This window comes from Brienomyrus brachyistius, chromosome 10 (genome assembly GCF_023856365.1).
Source record: "Brienomyrus brachyistius isolate T26 chromosome 10, BBRACH_0.4, whole genome shotgun sequence".
Taxonomy (NCBI): Eukaryota; Metazoa; Chordata; class Actinopteri; order Osteoglossiformes; family Mormyridae; genus Brienomyrus; species Brienomyrus brachyistius.
The window spans coordinates 26040844-26060502 of record NC_064542.1 but is presented as its reverse complement, the minus strand read 5'-3'; the positions used below and the strand labels follow the sequence as shown (position 1 = coordinate 26060502).

At 44.2% G+C, this 19659-nt stretch overlaps 1 protein-coding gene across 5 annotated transcripts; it reads left to right on the top strand.

Moving 5' to 3' along the window:
* Positions 1–4243: 4243 nt before the first annotated feature.
* Positions 4244–18633, top strand: brms1 (BRMS1 transcriptional repressor and anoikis regulator). 5 transcript variants are annotated; one of them, XM_049029180.1, is made up of 10 exons: positions 4244–4377; positions 6348–6597; positions 8556–8646; positions 9407–9534; positions 10468–10547; positions 11397–11493; positions 13946–14038; positions 14160–14224; positions 14735–14774; positions 15509–18633. In XM_049029180.1, exons 2-10 carry the CDS (start codon positions 6381–6383, stop codon positions 15742–15744), a joined length of 1047 nt encoding a protein of 348 aa, XP_048885137.1. In that variant the 5' UTR covers positions 4244–4377; positions 6348–6380; the 3' UTR covers positions 15745–18633. The 5 variants fall into 5 exon arrangements, with proteins under 5 accessions (XP_048885137.1, XP_048885139.1, XP_048885138.1 ...); XM_049029182.1 differs by having other exon boundaries at positions 4250–4377; positions 6374–6597; XM_049029181.1 differs by having other exon boundaries at positions 4258–4377; positions 6370–6597.
* The last annotated feature ends 1026 nt before the right edge of the window (positions 18634–19659 follow it).

The window sequence follows — 19659 nt, the reverse complement described above, 5'->3', positions numbered from 1 at the left end:
CTGCCGGGTGAAAAAGTCATGTGGAAAATGTTTTGGAGAAAAATTTTTTGCCACATTGAATGAGCAAACCCAGCTGAAGATTTAAAAAGAAGAATAAAAAAACATTATCACAGATGAGCTTTGAGGATTTAATGACAAGTGATCGGGAAAACTGCCACATGACACCAACATAAACACCGAAAACTGACAAAAAACTCCAGTGCCTGTCTTGCAGTGGTAACGATGTGCTGGGGTGGGCACTGGCCCGGGACACATGGCGGCCCTAATTAGCTACATGCTGCCTCTTGTAAGACGCCAGTTAATGAAAGGCAGTCGGGAGGTTCAAAGCCTATTTATCAAGCCTCCCTTCCTCCCTCTCCCTCTCTCTCTCTCTCCTCCTCTAACCCTGCTGCTCTCTCACTTCTGACTCCAGCTGGCGAGTTCAGCCAGCCCTGACAATGACATTTTCATTTGATTGTCATGTGGCCAGTATTGATGCCACTCATGGCTTACAAAGTACCACCCCGACAATTTCCCTATGAAGCAACACCTTTGATGGTTATAACAAAGGAAAGATGACATTTGAGCTGAATGAAGTCAACAACCTAAAATCAGTTAAAAATCAGTTAAAAATATTTTATAATGCATGCTTGATTGGATTTGAGAAACTGTCCATCCCTGCTTTAAGTAAATATAAATATACATTATTGTGTTTAAGTTTCATCACAATTAACATGATGATGTAGTTCAGGAGCAATTACCAAGTTCAGCTTCAAAATTCTACTTTAAACTTTGCACCATTTGACAGGGTTCCACATTAAGTGTTTCATGGAATAAAATAAAATTAAGTAAATACAAAACGAATTTAATTAGATTACCCCGTTTAGTGCAACTCAGAAACAGCTGCACACCAAAGTAAAAATAAAAAAATAAAAAAAACATTCTCCTGGAGAACGTTCTTTCTCTTCAGCGCTACTATTTGAAAATGGGTATGGCGCCACCTGCAGGAGAGACAAATAAACAGCAATTGCAAGGTTTCAGGAACTACATTAAGGATTGTAAATAAGACCACAGCTCATAAACACAGAGTAGTATACTTCAATAAGTGCTTTTAAGAGCTCAACTTCCTGTTTAACTCCATCAGCTAAACTAAACTAAGAGGCACATTGACTCAATACTTTACGCCAATGATATATGGTGAAATGGCAACAGCAACTATTAAACAACATAATTTAAACAACTGCTGCAACTGCAAAGTGCTTTGCTTTTCATACAGACTGTACTGAATTAAGAGCTTTCACAAAGAGTTGAACGTTACGTCTTTCTAATTGTCTGGCAGGCATGTGATTTATTGCATTTTCCACCCTGTAAATGCAAATCTGGTGAACAAAAATTCTAAAGCAAAGCTTGTATTATATGGGCCAATACAAATGATTAGTCATGACAACTTGTCTGTCCAGTCCCCCCCCACAACACAGCTTCTGTCCAGGAACAAATGAGGTAAAATAAATACTTAAAAAGCATCTACAGTGTATCCTATACACAGAGTGCTGAATATAGCAGGACTACTCTACAGTAGCCACAGAAAGTCTTGGGACGCTTGCTTAATCCTGTAAAAATGTTGCGAATTGATTTAATAACAAAAGTCCACTGATAAATAACATTTAACGTATCTGCACATATTGTCTTTTTTCATAGTTTTTTTTCAGTCATTCAGTTCTGTTCTTGTCATTTTGCTATTAATTGCAATTGTAGTCACTGGCTCCTAGATGGATACTAAACACAGATGTTTGGTGTTCTATGCAGATGTGTAGATTTCAGGTCCGGAGAGTAGAAATCCAGGCCAAGATTTTGTTCCAACCCACCAGTTGAGTATCAGTGACTGTGACTCTTTATGCCCAACTGGTTGGTTGAAACAAAATCTTGGTCTGGATTTGTACTCTCTGGACCTGAAATCTCCACCTCTAGTTTTATGGTATTGCAGAGGTGATACTAATTAAAAAGGTATCCAATGAACTTTCTAACTCAGAACAGTTCAGAACTTTAATTTCAGTTTCAATGTATTACTACTTGAAAATAATGTTTTACTTAAAATTACTGATTGTTTTTAATGTGATATGTTGTTTTTGGAAACATATGAATAAAGTAATGATTTTTGTCATTCAATTCAATTTATTTTTATATGCCGCCTTACACAACAGAATTGCTACAAGAAGACAGGAAAAAAAAACCTCTGGTGGGGGGGGTCCAAGGTCAACTGGCTGCCCAACCCCCCCCCCCCCCCGGGCATGATGTCATTATAGACAAAGAAAGAGGGGGCTTGTTGCTAAAAGCAAGGTGTAAACTGTGGTCAAGGTCAAAGCCAAAGTCCATTAATGAGTCAGTATGTTTCATTTCTCTAATCCTTTGTTACATATTACAGGTCAGCCGAAACGAGTTTGGCATCCTGACTGCTTCTCATACAGTTTGTTACTCCGTTAACACTCTGGACTCGATGGAGTGCTGTTTTCTGTGCTCAGTGCCAGCTGTCGATCTGCAGAAAATGCACTGGTACAGCACATACTTTGAATGTTCATAAAGTTCAGTGCTGTATGAATTGCTTTCTTTATACATAATTTGCGTGTATGTGTTGTGTATGTGCCCTGTGGACTGCAAGCCCATCCAAGACATACCCCAGCACTGAGTCCTGGAAGGTCTGCAAACCTGACAAACTATAACCAGAACTTTGACTCAACATGAGCTTCTCAAAATGGAGGCTCTTTTAATGCTGAACCCATAATAACTTATCTTTTTCAAACATATACGGCTATTAAATATTTTTGGACAAATGAGAGAGGACAAATTAATATGTAAATAAAACACAGAACTTCTTTTAATAGTCACAGCTTTGAATTTGATAGATAATTTGCAAGCTGCTTTATTTCGTACGACAGCTATGATTGCGCATGCGACATGAAAGACTTTTATTTTGAAAACGGGACCGAAATACCGGAAGCTATCAGGAATAGCGAGGGGAATCTGCTGTTCGGAGAATCGATTCCGTTCAGTTCGTTCAACTACTCATTCGCTTCCGTTCGTCAGTGTTTATGGGTTCCGCTTGGATATTTTAATAAAACGTATATATTACATACTTAAAGAGATTACATTTTTATTGTATTTATATCTTCAAAATGCAGTACATTTCCTGTATTTTATATATCATCATTTTTTTTACATTAAGTTACAATAAGTGTAACTTAATCGTATCTCGTGTGCGGACACTTCAGACATCGCTACATCATTACACCAGTAGGTGGCGAGAGGGACTCTGAATGGTGTATTTCACTCATGAATGAACTGAACGATGAATCACAATGAGAACAACTGAAAAGAATCAGCACAGTGACCCAGATTTCTTTCACTTAATGGTTCGATCAAAAAGAAGAAGATATTACGACGGACTAACGCTTAAGTGTTTGTGTCGACTTTACAAACCGAAGGTTATTCTATTCAGAGCGTAAACGTTAACGTATATTTAGTCCAAAGCCAAACTACTACAATCTTAATGATAAACGAATGGACGCAAATAAACAATGGCCAACTGACATATAGCTGCATGGGACGGGATGGCTGCAGGTCCAAAACGTCCCGGTCGATTTGGCGCCCTAGACGAGCGTTACCACCAGCGCCCCCCCCCTCCACCCCGCACAGGCCAAAGTGAATTTAGCTAACAAGTCGGCGCCCTCTCAGAAGCTGGCGCCCTAGGCGGTCGCCTATGTCGCCAATAGGATTTACTGGCCCTGGGTGTTACACTATTGTATATGCAAGATTTGTGCAGCTGAACTAAAAAAAATAATAATACCGCTCACAGAAGTACGCAGTTAGAAAACCAAACAATATACTCTACGGACGAAGTTTATGGTGAAACGTAGACGTGACAAAAATAGGAAATGTTTTCGTGTGTTACATATATTTTTCCTATTGTGTCTAACAAAACGACGAAATGCACATTATGATTTTATACTAAAGGTTAACTTATGACGTAGTCTATTACTTCTTACGTCTTCGGAGATTCACTGTTACTCTCATCATTACGTATAAGTAAACAAAATAAGTGTAAGTGTATTTGGTTTATTAGCAGAGTATCATACAAAACCCTGCTTAAAACGATTATCCAAAAACTAGACCTACAGAGCATAATAAATACGCAGGCATTTCACCTGCCCTGTGGATGCTGATTGCGTCACGTACCTCAGTGAGGGACTTTTACTGCTTTACTGGGCATCAGCGGTCGCCGTTGATTGGTTACAGTAAAGTGGTTAAGAGTCCAGAGAAGTAACATTGTAACCGAGGAAGTAAGATACTTTTATTCCCGAAGAATTCATCTCTGCACCGGACTTAATTCTTAAGTTAATAAAGGTAGGAGCAGTCGGTGTGTTTATACACTTTGCATAACGTATGGTCACAATTTTACCCGTCGTATTGTAATAACCCTTGTATGACGCAAAATGGACATTAGCATTATTATCACGAACTGTTAGCTACGGTGAATTGCACTGTCTAGCGTTAAGTACATTCATAAATGTGAGAAATCCATCGTCAGCTTCATTGTTATCACTTTGTTTCGATGTATATTTTGAAATATTTCTCAATAGCTTATACTGTTCCATATGTACGAACACGTAAACGAAAGTAAGTGTATGGAGCTGATCAGACGGGCTGCTACAGAGGCGCTTTTAGACAAATCAAAATACATTTAAAATGTCCACAAATTAAGTCGTAACTTTGTGTTTGCTCATGACCATGTTTTCTTTTAGCGGCCTTACGGAAAGGGACTTTTATTGTCATCTCAGCAAGGAGTCGGATCATATCCGAAACGCAGTACATGGTGCAGTCAGATGCTGGCAGTAAAAGTTAGTTTAATTATAAAGTGTTTACCAGTCTGGCGGTACACTTAAGAGGTGATTTAATCAAGCATAGTCTCGCATCCCTGATAAATTTGAAGGACATCGTGGGGGGAGCTCAAAGCAACAAACCTTATGGTGCAGTAGGAATTTGGCACTGCCACAATGTTACAGTACTTTGGTTTTGGCCTGTTGTATAATTAACGACGCATGCGTTACTTTTTAAGAACCATATTAAATATAGTTATAATTCTGGTAATAGAGTTTTATTTTTGCGTTGCGCCGCAGTATGTTATGGCGTATTCATTTTTTACTTTTAGGCGAACTACGCTACTAATAGTACCTTGTCTTCTGATCTGTTTTATATCGGGAAAGGGGGGTCAGCGGGTGTTTTGAAGTTCTATGGTAAACTCCGTTTTAACAGCGCAGTATCTACCCACCACTTCTGCTGCCACTCACTTTGTCCTACTAACAATGAACCTCTTCCTCAATTTTTTGAAAAAAAAAAGAATGTCAGGTTATTCCAGGTCAATTTTTTATCTGTTGATTGCGATATTTTATGTTATATTCGGTCAAATTCAATTAAATTATTTCTTGTATAGCACATTTTCGCAAGATTATATCGTCTCAAAGCGCTTTACATTATCCCCGCCCAAAGCCCCCAGTGACTAAGCCAGAGCAACAGTGGCAAGGAAAAATTACCTAGAAAGAAGAAACTTTGGGAGGAACCGGATTGAAAGGTGGAGCCCACCTCAGCGGGCTGGCAGGGGAAGCCAGAGTAACAAAGTGTCAGTTTGTAAAGCAGAATTATGAACAGAGAGAGAGATAAGGATCATGCACTGATTACAGCGCGTTGCTGCACCCACCACAAAACAAACCACCTCAGCGATGAGAACCTGAGTGCAGCCACATGGCAGGTGGTACCTCAGCACCACCCCAGTCCAAATGGACCAGTGTCAGTTATTTTCCAGTGGCTGGACTTACAATCCTGCCACCAACCCCCAAGTTATTCCCTGTAAGTTGGAGGACCTCCTTATAGGGCTGGATGTAGATAAATGTCATACCCAGGATGTAGCAATTGAGGGTTAAGGGCCTTACTCAAGGGCCCAATGGAACAGAACCATTCTGGACATTCAGGGGATTTGAGCCAGCAACCTTCCAGTTACTGGCACAGATCCCTAACCTCAGATCTGCCACTCCACCCGATTATGAATAGTCCAGGTTCGCTGGAGTTATGAATGCTGATGTTGGGCAGGGAGGTGAACAGGGTGGAGGGGTGGTGTGTGGTTCAGCGATTGTGCTCTTATTGTATTTTATAATTGTATGGATTGTTCTCTTCATAAGTAAATTGATCACAGCCTTACCCAAGAGAAAGGACCTGATGCATATTTGAACATTGCACAGTGTTGGATATTGTGATTCTAATAGTGCCATGGAGTTGTTGCTTGTTTCTAAGCTGCTGTCTGTGTGGCGTTCTGGTAACAGGGGGCACTGTCTCCTATCTGAGGCAGCGCTGCCATGCCGGCACATCCCGCGCCAAAGGAGTCCGAGGAGGAGATGGACCTGGAGCAGGAGGTGCCGGAGACCAATGGGGAGCTGGACGAGGAGCGGGAGCGTGAAGGGGGAGAAGGGGAGGAGGAGACGATGGAGGAGAGCGGTGAGGACAGGGAGAGCGAGGCGGGGAGCAACTCCGAGGACAGCGAAGCTGAAGAGGAGGAAGAGGAAGAGAGCTCAGGTACTGAGTGTATTTCAGGAGGCTCTCGTTATTGAGATGGGAATACTGAGCGTTTGGACCTGGGGGGCTGGGCGGGGGGATCTTCGCAACTACTGCAGCCAGACTATGGAACACCTTGCTGGCAAATATTAGATTTTCCTCATCTGTCTTGGTCTTTAACAAAAGACTTAAAACTTATTTAAAACTGATTTTTTTTTCTCAGGCCTTTGAGTGAATACAGCTGATAAAGGCAATTTGCTCGGTCCCTTTGGAGTGTAAATGTTTTCCCATTGGGGTGTTTTATCTCTTATTTAGGACAGTTAAATTTTTTTTTTAATCTGTTTGTTTTGATGGTATGAATTGTGCAGCCCTTTGGGGAACATGAGGTGTTCTTGAAATGTACTTTATGAATAAAATGTAAACTTACTTACTGGAACCAAGGAGCTATCAGGTAACTTCTGGAGCATCATTAAGGATGCAGTGATAACAAGCAGAAAAACACCCTGCAAATAATCAAATAACGTAACACTAACTTACAATTTTCTTTCTGAAAGTCTGAATTGTATAATTTTTTTTTATGTGAAGCAAATGAGGTTGATTGCTTATTGGGTGGTGCGATTTGTGATTTACCAGTCGCCTGTGTTTTTACGCTGTTTAATGTCACGTCAATAGTAGCATTAGCTATATCGTAACAGTGTTACGAGGCAAAAAAGTATTGCAAGGGTGGATCGCTGAGCCATGCTGCTTAGTGGAATGACGCAGACGCGGTTCTGGGTTTTAACCACAAGGTGGCGTTTACTGCACCTGTACCAGGCGTGCCTGTCACACGCTTACTCCTAACACATACAGTGGGCACAGACACAAGACAAGGTTGTCGTGTAATCATATCTTTGTGGGGCCCGCTCATTCTTTTCTATGGGAAAATGCTAATGCCAACAATGACAACCTTAACCCCCATCCAGCCCTAACCATAACCATAAGTAACCAAGCAAAATACAAGACTTTTGCATTGTTAGTTTTTCGATTGCATTAGAGTTTTCCAATAAAAATTGGTAAAAAAAAAAAAAAAAAAAACAGGCATTCATCACGTTGTGGGGACATTTGGTCCCCACAAGGTAAGGTACACCTGGACAACACGCACAGGCAAACACACAGAGACACACAGACACACACATAAACACACACAAAAACAGTACTCATTTAACACTACACTACACTTGACACGATAACACAGCATGATTACGTTACACAAAATGGCTACGGAGAACTATTTACAAAGCTGGCATCAGTCCAGCCTGCCGTGCTGCCTGCCCGCACCCCTGCCCACACCCCTGCTGTGCTGCCTACCCGCACCCCTGCCCGCACCACCTGCCCACACCCCTGCCCGCACTCCTGCCATGCTGCCTGCCCGCACCGCCTGCCCACACCCCTGCCTTGCTGCCTGCCCGCACCCCTGCCCGCATCCCTGCCCGCACCCCTGCCCGCACCCCTGCCATGCTGCCTGCCCGCACCCCTGCCTTGCTGCCTGCCCGCACCCCTGCCCGCATCCCTGCCCGCACCCCTGCCATGCTGCCTGCCCGCACCCCTGCCCGCACCCCTGCCGTGCTGCCTGCCCGCACCCCTGCCGTGCTGCCTGCCCGCACCCCTGCCCGCACCCCTGCCATGCTGCCTGCCCGCACCCCTGCCCGCACCCCTGCCGTGCTGCCTGCCCACACCGCCTGCCATGCTGTCTGCCCACACCGCCTGCCATGCTGTCTGCCCGCACCCCTGCCATGCTGCCTGCCCGCACCCCTGCGCTACACTATTTTGAGGTGAGCAAGCTTCCACAATTTAGAAATAAAGTGAAGAGGCAAAAGGTTCTTCAGAAGCAAACAGATGAGTAGGTACAACTTCATGCCTGCTTTGTCCACCCAGTGGTCTGCATGATATGGAATCAAAGGAGACAGACAATAACAGTAGGAATTTCCTTTGTCTCCCAGAGATGGACGATGAGGACTATGAGAGAAGGAAACTGGAGTGTCTGGATGAGATGTCGTATCTGGAGAAGCAGTTCATGGAACTTAAAGAAAAGTAAGCAGGACAGAGAGGTAGGGCAAAGTCTTGTATTTAACTAAAAACACGATCTGTACTCCATTTGGCCCATGATCTCCATGTCCACCTTTCCAAAGCCAAGTCACATTTGTCTAGTAAGAAGAAACTTTAGTATCTCCACTAGGCAGGGAGAAAGCTCACAGTTGGAGGGGATTATTGTACGTTTTTAATCACTGGTTTCTTTCTAAAGTGTCCTCGAGTGTATGAAAGGCGCTATATAAATAAAACTTATCATTATTATTAGACTAACCCATTATTACACTTTTTATTGCCTCCCACTGGGTTAAACTGGTGAAAGTCGTACCTCACAAATCTGCAGACTTTTAATGATGCCAATTTTTTTTTATCGCTTGTGAAGTAAACACTCATGTATGGAGTGATGTTAAATGTTTTACTGCAGGAAATTCTCTGGTAAAAGACATGATTACCATCTCATCCATTTAACAGTGCCACGTTTTGAAAGAGGCATTGCATGGACCTTAATCAGCTGTAGTGGTCAAAGAAGTTGGACTTGTCGGAACCATAGGTTCTTTTCAAAGAATCCAATGGTTGTTTCAGGGAACATACAAGCTCTTATCAAGGCACTGTGACGTCCAGCAGGCTGCAGGCACAAAGAACATTTTCCTACCTGGCAGCTAAAATGACTATAATCTTGGTAATCATCCGCTATCAGCTGTAAAGCAAATTGTCCAACTGAGACCCATCCCTGGGTTTCAGCGTCAGTCCTCTCTTTTCACAGGCTGTTCCGGGAGAGGTTAAGCCAGGTGAAGCTGAAGCTGGAGGAGGTGTTGGCAGGACACGCAGGGGAGTACAAAGAGCCGTTGGCCGTCTTGCAGCGGAACATGCAGCTGCGCACAGAGGTCGCCGGTACGTCTGCTTGGCCGAACGCATGCGGGATGCTGAGCTCTCACTTCACAGCGCATCGTACAGAGAACATTAGGGCTACGATTGAGTAACAGAATGTGAGAGGTCATTACACAGACCTACCATGCGCTATATATAGTAGGATACTGATGAAGTACTACAGTCTCCTTATGTACTCTTTCGCATCATGTACCAACTTATATTTTTTTGGTTCATTTTGCCCTCTCAGGTTTTACGCTAATATTTGTAAAGTTTATTCATTAAGTATGCTATATAGCCAAAAGTATGGAGAAACCAGTTTGTCTAACACCTTGTTCTGAAGCCAAGGGTATCAGTTGAAGTTAGTCCACTCATTGTTGCTATATTAGCCTCTAATCCTCTGGGAAGATTTTCCATTAGATGCTGGAGCATTACTGGTGGGATCTGCGGCCTTTCAGGTTCGATATTGATAATGGGTGATAAGGTCCCTTTCACAACTGAACCTGATCCCAGACATTTTGACCTTCGCAGTCACTTCACCTGCGGTTGACCAGGACTGTTCTAGCAGAGTATGAATGTGGGAAACTGACTCGTGGAAAAGATGGCATTTTATGATAGAAAGTCTCTAGGCTGTCCTGTACAACCGCTCTGCTGCTAATATTCGTTGCAGAGGCTGCAGGATTGACGTGGTCAAGTTCAGGTCCAGAGAGTACAAATCTAGACCAAGGTTTTGTTTTGACCAACGAGTTGAGTACTCTGTGACTGTCACTCTTTATACTCAACTGGTTGGTTGAAACAAAACTTTGGCGTGGATCTGTATTTTCAGGACCTGAACTTTCCACTGGCAATAGGTGTGGATTAATTGGGCAGTTCATTGGGTATGAAAAGGGGATCCTTCTTAACAGATGTACAGGTAGTTACTGTAGCGCCTGAACCGGTCTGCTTATGGTTTGGCAGAGGTCTACAAAGAGCTGTGTCTGCAGGTGATCAAGCACAAGTACGACTGCGAGCTGCAGGGGGCACAGCAGCACCTGGAGGTAAGGTGCCCAACCTGTACACACCGGGGCCATGTGACGGGGGTGGAGCTGTGCTGAGATGTGATCGCTGTGTACGCACCGTGACCATGCGACGGGGGTGGAGCTGTGCTGAGGTGTGATCGCTGTGTACGCTCCGGGACCATGTGACGGGGGTGGAGCTGTGCTGAGGTGTGATCGCTGTGTAAGCACCGGGGCCATGCGACGGGGGTGGAGCTGTGCTGAGGTGTGATCGCTGTGTACGCACCGGGGCCATGTGACGGGGGTGGAGCTGTGCTGAGATGTGATCGCTGTGTACGCACCGGGACCATGCGACAGGGGTGGAGCTGTGCTGAGATGTGATCGCTGTGTACGCACCGGGACCATGTGACGGGGGTGGAGCTGTGCTGAGGTGTGATCGCTGTGTATGCTCCGGGACCATGTGACGGGGGTGGAGCTGTGCTGAGGTGTGATCGCTGTGTACGCACCGGGACCATGCGACGGGGGTGGAGCTGTGCTGAGGTGTGATCGCTGTGTACGCACCGGGACCATGTGACGGGGGTGGAGCTGTGCTGAGGTGTGATCGCTGTGTATGCTCCGGGACCATGTGACGGGGGTGGAGCTGTGCTGAGGTGTGATCGCTGTGTAAGCACCGGGGCCATGCGACGGGGGTGGAGCTGTGCTGAGGTGTGATCGCTGTGTACGCACCGGGGCCATGCAAAGGGGGTGGAGCTGTGCTGAGGTGTGATCGCTGTGTACGCACCGGGGCCATGCGAAGGGGGTGGAGCTGTGCTGAGGTGTGATCGCTGTGTACGCACCGGGGCCATGCGACGGGGGTGGAGCTGTGCTGAGGTGTGATCGCTGTCTCCTCAGAGTGAGCGCTCACTGCTGTTCGACACCATGAAGACGGAGCTACTGGATCAGATCCATAGACTGGAAGAAGAGAGGCAGAGCAGGGACATCAATTCGGGTATCTGCCCACTCGCACATACACACCCACACTTCCCAGTGACTCACTCCTTTTAAATGTAATTAATGATTTTTAATTCCATTCCAGCAAAACTAAAATGAATGAATATTACATTTGTATAGCGCTTTTCCCAACAACTAAAGCACTTCACAGAATCAATGTGGAGCCACTTCAACCACCAGCACTGTGTAGCCCCCACCTGGATGATGTGACGGCAGCCATTCTGTACCAGTACGCTCACCACACAGCAGCTAAGGTGGTGAAGGGGCAGGAGAGGATTCACCAATCAGATATAGGGGATGATTAGGAGGCCACATTTGATAGGGCCATGTTAGCGAGGACATCAGAGTACCAGTCCTGCTCTTTCAAAGACCCCCAGGGATCTTTTATGACTCAAAAAATCAGGACCTTGGTTATACATTTCATCAAAAGGGTAGGAGAGGATTCACCAATCAGATATAGGGGATGATTAGGAGGCCACATTTGATAGGTCCATGTTAGTGATTACATCAGAGTACCACCCCTACTCTTTCAAAGACTCCCGGGGATCTTTGATGACTCAGAGAATCAGGACCTCGGTTGTAGGTCTCACCTGTAGGATGGTACCATTTTTACAGCACGTGTCACTGCACTGGGGCATTGGGATCCACACTGACCACAGCATGGGCTAACCTGTTGGCCACACCCACACCTCCCTCAGCAACCCAGCTTTCCTAGCTGGTCTCCCAGCCAAGTACTGGCCAGGCCCAGACCTGCTTAGCTGCAGGTACATTAACCTCCTCTGAGCAGCAGGTGGTATGGCTGCTGACAAGAAGGGAATGAGACTTGGTAATAAAAGTATGTCCCCCACAATTCATCGCTAAGGGGACAGTATCTTAAAAGACGTGTCACAAAGGAGTGCGAAAACATCTGAGCTAAACAAATCTTCAGACCAGAATGCCCCCCCCCCCGGTTTGTGATACATCGGCTATCACGTCCACACAGACACTGGCAATCGACGCCAGTTTGTGTTAGAGCTTCATGTCATTCACATCTAATACCAGAAAACCACTGAAACCATAGACAGCCAGAATATGGCCTCCGAAGGGATTGATCGAGGCTCAGATGGGATTGATCGAGGCTCTGAAGGGATAAATCGAGGCTCAGATAGAATTGATCGAGGCTCCAAAGGGATTGACCGAGGCTCCGATGGGATTGATGGAGGCTCCGATGGGATTGATGGAGGCTCCGAAGGGATTGATCGAGGCTCCGAAGGGATTGACCGAGGCTCCGATGGGATTGATCGAGGCTCCAAAGGGATTGTTCAGAGCTCTGAAGTCTTATTAATATTATACAATTCCGAGTAAACAGGTGCAGTCAGCCTTCTGAATTCCACTGAGAGAGCATGGGAACATGGTTTCCCCTGGTTAACAAGCTAACAAGATGGTTATGAATATATAAAGCCTAAATTAGAACACTGAAGCTGTTGTCGTTATTAAAATGTGCTATTCCAGTCCAGTCATGGAATTAATGCTGCCACGTCAGAATGATTGGAGGCCATTCATATCCATTAAAGCTGATGAGTTAAATCTGTGCATTCCTGTCAAAGTCAAGCATGAACATCTCAGCATGTTTTGAAATATTACTGCTAACATGACGTGGTACCTGCATGAAATATTCATATAAAATTATTTCAAGATATGTCCTCTGAATAATGAAATTGGTTATACTACCTTATTTCTATAAATAGTTTGGAAGGGATGTTTATTATGGTATGTCTATACAGAGTGAGGCTTATATATAGATTCCGCCCATTAACACTGGATGTAGTGTTAATCTATAAAGTGTGACGTCTCACTTCACCATTTCTGCAGTAGGTGAAGTGGGGAGAGGAGAATGATCAGAGGGCAATGAGCGGATGGTCATCAGAATACACAGTCACTCTTCATACTCGTTATATCGATTTGTATGGCATTATTCTCAGTATATAAGTGCACTGTGGGTGTAACGAGTCAAGCGGAGATCCAGAACAAGCTCAAAAATCACAATCCAAAAATGTAGTTGGAGGATCAGGCAACGGGTCGGTAAACATGGAACTATCAGGCAGCAAAGGAAATGTTGGCTGAAGCTGTTTAAGGGATTACTTGGGAAATGCATTCCAGGTGAGTTCAAAAATCATGTGGAGCAACTCAGGGAAGCATAACTGGTTGTATGGAAGGTCTATGGAGGTGCCTGTTCAGGGGCAGGTGGAGCAACTGACCAGGACTGTGGGCAGTTAGTCTACGTCTGTTTTTCAACAGGGTTGTTGCTCCTCCCAGATTTTGCTTCTCCCAGATCCCTTCTAGACAGTCCACATTGTTGCGCCCCTTCAGCTCCCGGAGCAAAATTGTGGGCTGTCTGCAGGTCCCCGAGGATCGGGTTGGGAAACACTGGTCTGCTCGGTGCGATGTGTCCTGCTGTGTCTCACTTTCAGAATGGTGGAGCGATGAACTGAAAGGGAAGAAATGTAAAAGGCGGAGCCACACGACACGACCAGAGAGAAGGAAGAAATCAACCCTCGTGTCTGGTAACCTCCCTGGCTACTGCCGCTGTAGTGATTTTGATGACAACAGGGGCTTAGCCTAACCCTAACCCTAACCCTAACCCCTGTCCTGCTGCTCACTTGCTTTGTCTTGCCCCCTTCTTAGGGCCCTACATAGTCTATATGCTGAAAGATGTCGACATACTAGAAGACTGGACAGCCATTAAGAAGGTATTTGTCCACCACAAGTGGCATCAGTTCCTCTGCCTGTGAAAATGACACCCTGTCCTTGTCCTTGGACGTGTCATCATACGATAAAGACTTTTTTCTTACCTGTTACATTTCATTAATCTCAGTAGCACCTTGTAGGTTGGGATCTATTTGATTGTTCAGTAAATAATCTGTCTGCATACCATGGCCAAAGAAAATATATACTGAATTCAACAGCAACAACAGTAATAATAACAATTAAAATATTGCAGGTATTCCATTTACTAATAATATGTATTTGCAAAGTTCTGAAGTCTAGATCTAGTACATTGCTATGAAGGAGACATAACCTTATAAATGTTGGGGTTACATCACTGCTAAGTAAAGTATGTGACACGAGTGCCTGTCACTGCAGTGTCACTGCAGTCTGCCGACTCTGTTCCAGTGCCAACTGTATTTGTTTAACATCGTTGTTCACTGTAGCAATAACCGGACGTGGCTTTCAGTGACCGCTGTGCTACTGTCTTACAGGCTAAAGCAGCCGCGCTGCCCTTGAAGAAGAAATCGGAAAGTAGGTTTGGAGCTCAGCGTGTGTGTCTCTCGTTCAGCCCTTCTGTCAGACCACCTGTCCATCAGCCCCCCACCCCCCCCCCCGCCTCCTGCTACACATCAGTCCCAAAAGCTGCTTCACAGAATGACTGCAAAAATAAAGTGGGAACATTTTCCACTTTTAAAGGCTCTGTGATTATTGTAGGCCATGGGTACATTTAGTAAAGGACAGAGCGTCTCTCGGCTGACTCTCCATGGATCCTGAATCTGCTCTGACAAACAATGCTGAACTATTTACAGAGCCACACGCGCCTTAAGAAAGACTGTTTATTAAATCTCTCCCAGTTAGATTAGTGCCACTCTAACCCGTATCTCTGTCCTGGTGCACGTTTACGACTCAGTGGTGCTTGTGAAACGATGGCGTTTGTTTTTCTAAAGTGTCTTTATGGGCTGCAGGCATCGTTTTTCAGCCCTTTGTTGGAAAGTTATTATATTATTTGTGGGTTTGGAAAGACGGTGAAAGAGCTGTGTTATTGAATGTCCTTGTCATTCCCTACCTTTAAGAATGGGGGGGTGAATGTGCACTGCAGTATACACTGATGGGAGAACGAGGCGTTTTACAGTGTGAGCTGTTTTATAGCTTATACATAGGCCTGACAGGGGGAGTTTTCCCTGGGGGGTTTCTGCCTTGCTCTGCTCCCACGGGTGTCTGATGTGATGTGTTGGTCCACCCCCCCCCTCCCCGTGGCCTTTCAGACAGACAGCAGTATGGCACACGCTGCCAGGGGGGGACGCTGTACTTCGAGGGGGAGCGTTTCTGCAAAGGGAACACGATCCTCCTGCGCGTCAAGGAAGACAGCCCCTCACAGTCAGTGCCGCTCGCTCTCTCCCCACGTCTCTCTCTCTCTCGCTCCGTCCTTCTCCGTCTCTGCTCCTCTCCCCCGCTCCCTGTTGGCATGTCATCATCTCTCCTGCGGCCTGTTTCAAACTGAGCGACACCAAGGTTTGTTCTTGGGCCGTCCCAGACAATATGAACACGGTTGAAATTCATAGAGCAGCTGATGCTGGCTGTCCGGATGACGGAGGTGCCACACTTACGCAAAATGGCTCTGCAGGGGCGTCCTTGGGAAACAGGAAGTGTGTCCTGATTGGTTCAAAGGCCTGTGCAGGTACCGTGTATCCGGTGCATTGACCTCTGACCTTAGTGACCTGGATAAGTCTAAAGTCAAGGTACTTTTATTATCAACTCCAGCTATCTTATCCGTCCCTCTGAAATGAAATTATGATGGATTTGATTGATCCCAGGGGGAAATTCTGATGCATTTACCAGCCAGAACTTACACCTAGTGTCAAACAGACAAGGTGTACAGTGCACATAGTGCAGACAAAGGAAGCATAACGAAGTACACAGTACATAAATTAAATTCATGTCATAATTATATGCAAGAAAATTATGTGCAGTTACAACGGATCGTATTGTAGTAAGACTGGGTGCTTTCTGACGTGGTACGGCTGTGGATGGGAAGCGGCACGTCGGGGGCTGCCGTCGTGTCTGATGGCAGCCTTTGAGCACGCCGTGGTGGAATGAGCCAGTGGCTGTATGAGCTCCAGTATAGCGCCCCCTAGAGCGGATGGGCAGAATTTTTCATAATTACCATCTTGTTGGTGACACTGACAAAGACACACTGACAATTTAAATATAACATAATGAGACTTTTACATAAGATATGGACCGAAAATACAATGAAAAATACAGTTTATAAATAGTTTCAAATGCAGTTATGCAATTGGACAATGAATTGAATGTGCAATAATAGAGTTTTGTTACAGTATTATGGATGTGCAATAATAGAGTTTGGTTACAGTATTATGGATGTGCAGTAATAGATTTTGGTTACAATATTATGGATGTGCAGTAATAGATTTTGGTTACAATATTATGGATGTGCAGTAATAGATTTTGGTTACAGTATTATGAATGTGCAATAATAGATTTTGGTTACAGTATTATGGATGTGCAGTAATAGATTTTGGTTACAGTATTATGAATGTTCAATAATAGAGTTTGGTTACAGTATTATGGATGTGCAGTAATACGTTTTTGGTTACAGTATTATGGATGTGCAGTAATAGGTTTTGGTTACAGTATTATGGATGTGCAGTAATACGTTTTTGGTTGGCAGGATCTTGATTGACTCCGGGTTCGGAAAAGCCTGGATTTATGATCAGCATTCTAATATCAATAATTAGTAATTAGTAATAGGTTTGGAGTAAGTAATTTTGGAACATCTTCAGCTCAAACCTGTATGCAGTGGAACAGCGTAAAGGACACAATGTCAGCACACTGATGACAGCATGTGGGAAATGATTTGAATGGACGACTTCCTCCGTAATGGAATGAGAGATGGATTTTGGGATTGGAGTACAGTAGGCATGTGTGTGTGTGTATTTGACATTGGTGTGTGAGGAGAGTAGAGGAGATGCCAGATATGTGACAAACGGCAAGTAGACTTGATCGGCAGTGTCAGTCAATATTCATCCCTGTCTCTCCCTCAGAGCCGTCATCACAGCAGTGAGCTCCGGCGAAGTCTGGTTGAAGCGAACGGACGGCAGCAAGACCAAGATTTATGTTTCGCAGCTTCAGAAAGGCAAATACACAATCAGCAAGGCCTGAGGAGGGGAGGGCGGCAGCGGGATTTCCCTCAGAGCACTGCCTCTGTGTCTGACAAAAGATGCACTCAAATAAGTAATACTACAACAGCACTGTAATTTTATGTATATTTTGTTAAACTGTAAACTGGAAGAGATTTGTGCTTTTAACTGGCTATTTAAATGATCATATATTTATAATTGAAATAATATAACTGACAGTGTTTAATGAGAACCTCCTTGTGCGTGTTTTCTCGTGCGTTAGGTTGAAAAGCACGAGCACAAAGAAGCGCAGAAAATAATTCCGCGGCGGTGCAGTATTCGAGATTGTCCACCAGGTGGAGCTTGTGTCTTTCTAGAGAGAGACAGTCTGCGCATGACTCATCAGTGATTGGCTATGAAAACAATATCAGCGATACATGTACAAAGAACGAACTTGCGGTAATGTGTTTCTGGGTATGTGTGTGAAATGGCATTAGTCAGTACATCTTCACAGTCAAATGAGGCCATTTACCTTCAGAAATGTTTGGTCATAATTATTTTCAGCTCAAATTAAGGACAAGCAAATAGTTCAGCTCAAGCTGTGTAAGGCCCTTATTTGCAGCTCTGACTGTTTGACACAAAAGTCACACTATGAAGCTATAACAAGCCCTCGATCAGTGACTGTGGTGGACATTTCATTAGAAGCTCTTGTACAAGGAGATGAATGTTAGTGAACCACCGACAAAGGGACATTGACTGCTCATTGTCTTTCAGCTTCAGAGTGAACATCAGGAACTCCAGCCATTAACAAAACACATATATTGATCAAGAACGTATGTGCATTCATCAAGAATTGAGCTTGTGGGAGTTTTACTTGCACAAAAATGTTGTCAGGCCAGGGTGAAAAATGATTGGTTCAGAAAGATAACCAATCAGATTGTACAGGAGGTGGGTCCAAGCAACTAGAGGAGGAGAGACCAAGACATTTGATTGGTTGGTCCTGCCTCCTCTAGGTGCTTGGACCTACCTCTTTTACAATCTGATTGATTATCTCTCTGAACCAATCATTTTTGTTAAGGCCTCAGAACATGTTTGTGTAAGTAAATCTTTTATGAGCAGGAAGATAGCTGTAGGAATTCCGACATTGGATTGACACAGAATTATGTAGAATTGGGGCAGTATAATTTCTTCAAATATGTTTGCTTTTTTTAGCACAGGCCATACTTCAAAATAAAACTGAATAAAATCGATACACTTTATGTATTATCCAACTGTAATGGGACATTGAAAAACCAGCAAACTCCAAACCAATTTGACCTGCATCAGGAGGTTCTCTGCTGTTACTGGAAACCACCATCCAGCCGCAGCCAAATTCTGCATCCCATTTCAACCCGAAGATGGTCTACAGCTCAGGACTCTGCTGGTCAGTTTGATGTTCGTGTTTCATTCACTACAAACCAAGCACTCGCTTGTGATTCACATTGCAAATAGGTTATATTCTCTGACACTTATTTTAAGTTTCATTGTGTTAAACTTAGGCCAAGAATAACTGTTGTAAATGTTAACATGGAGAGCAGCTGCTGAGGTATTACATAATTAACACTTTGTTACCCGAATACATAGCAATACTTTCAGTTCATTTGTAGCAGTTTAGGTTTCAGATGTTCACAAACGGTACTTGCAGTGATTTTTAATCTGAAAAGTAAAATTGCCTGTAGTTGAAAGATGGTCATGCTTCATATATGGAGCTCCGGAAAAAAACTACGATTTTTAAACCTTGGTTTAATCGTGGTTCTGCTGGCAGAAGGGTTAGTCTGAGTAACAGGTTGCTTCTAGGTTAAAAATTTCTATGACAGCAGCACGCAGGAATAAGGGGAAGCAGGAGACACTGGGAAGGAAACCAGACAGGTAGAGGGCAGGAGCAACTTTCTAATGTCAGAGATGACCGTCAACTTATCTGAGCTTCTCATGAATCAGAGGATGACATTAAGTGACCTTCAAAAGGAATGGGAAACGTTTAAGTGCAGGTGTGAAGTGCACTGTTAGGACAGTTCGTATCAGGCTCTGAGAAGCAGGACTGAAGTCCCATAAAGCAAAGTAGAAGCCCTTCAGTAATGAGAAACAGCAAACAACCAGGCTACAGTTTGCAAAAAATTACATTATTCACAGACACACACCCATACATTGAATAATGAGTGAAACAAAAATTGTGCTGTGGTCTCATTTTTTCCAGAGCTGCATGTTATTATAAAATAACAATCAGGTAAGTAAATTTG

What these genes read in the sequence shown, in the direction of transcription:
- brms1 (XM_049029180.1), top strand. Translation starts at nt 6,381, where the DNA reads ATGCCGGCACATCCCGCGCCAAAGGAGTCCGAGGAGGAGATGGACCTG. An exon ending in GGGCACAGCAGCACCTGGAG is followed by an intron (nt 10,548 to 11,396) that starts GTAAGGTGCCCA and finishes CTGTCTCCTCAG; the next exon opens with AGTGAGCGCTCACTGCTGTT. An exon ending in GAAATCAACCCTCGTGTCTG is followed by an intron (nt 14,039 to 14,159) that starts GTAACCTCCCTG and finishes CCCCCTTCTTAG; the next exon opens with GGCCCTACATAGTCTATATG.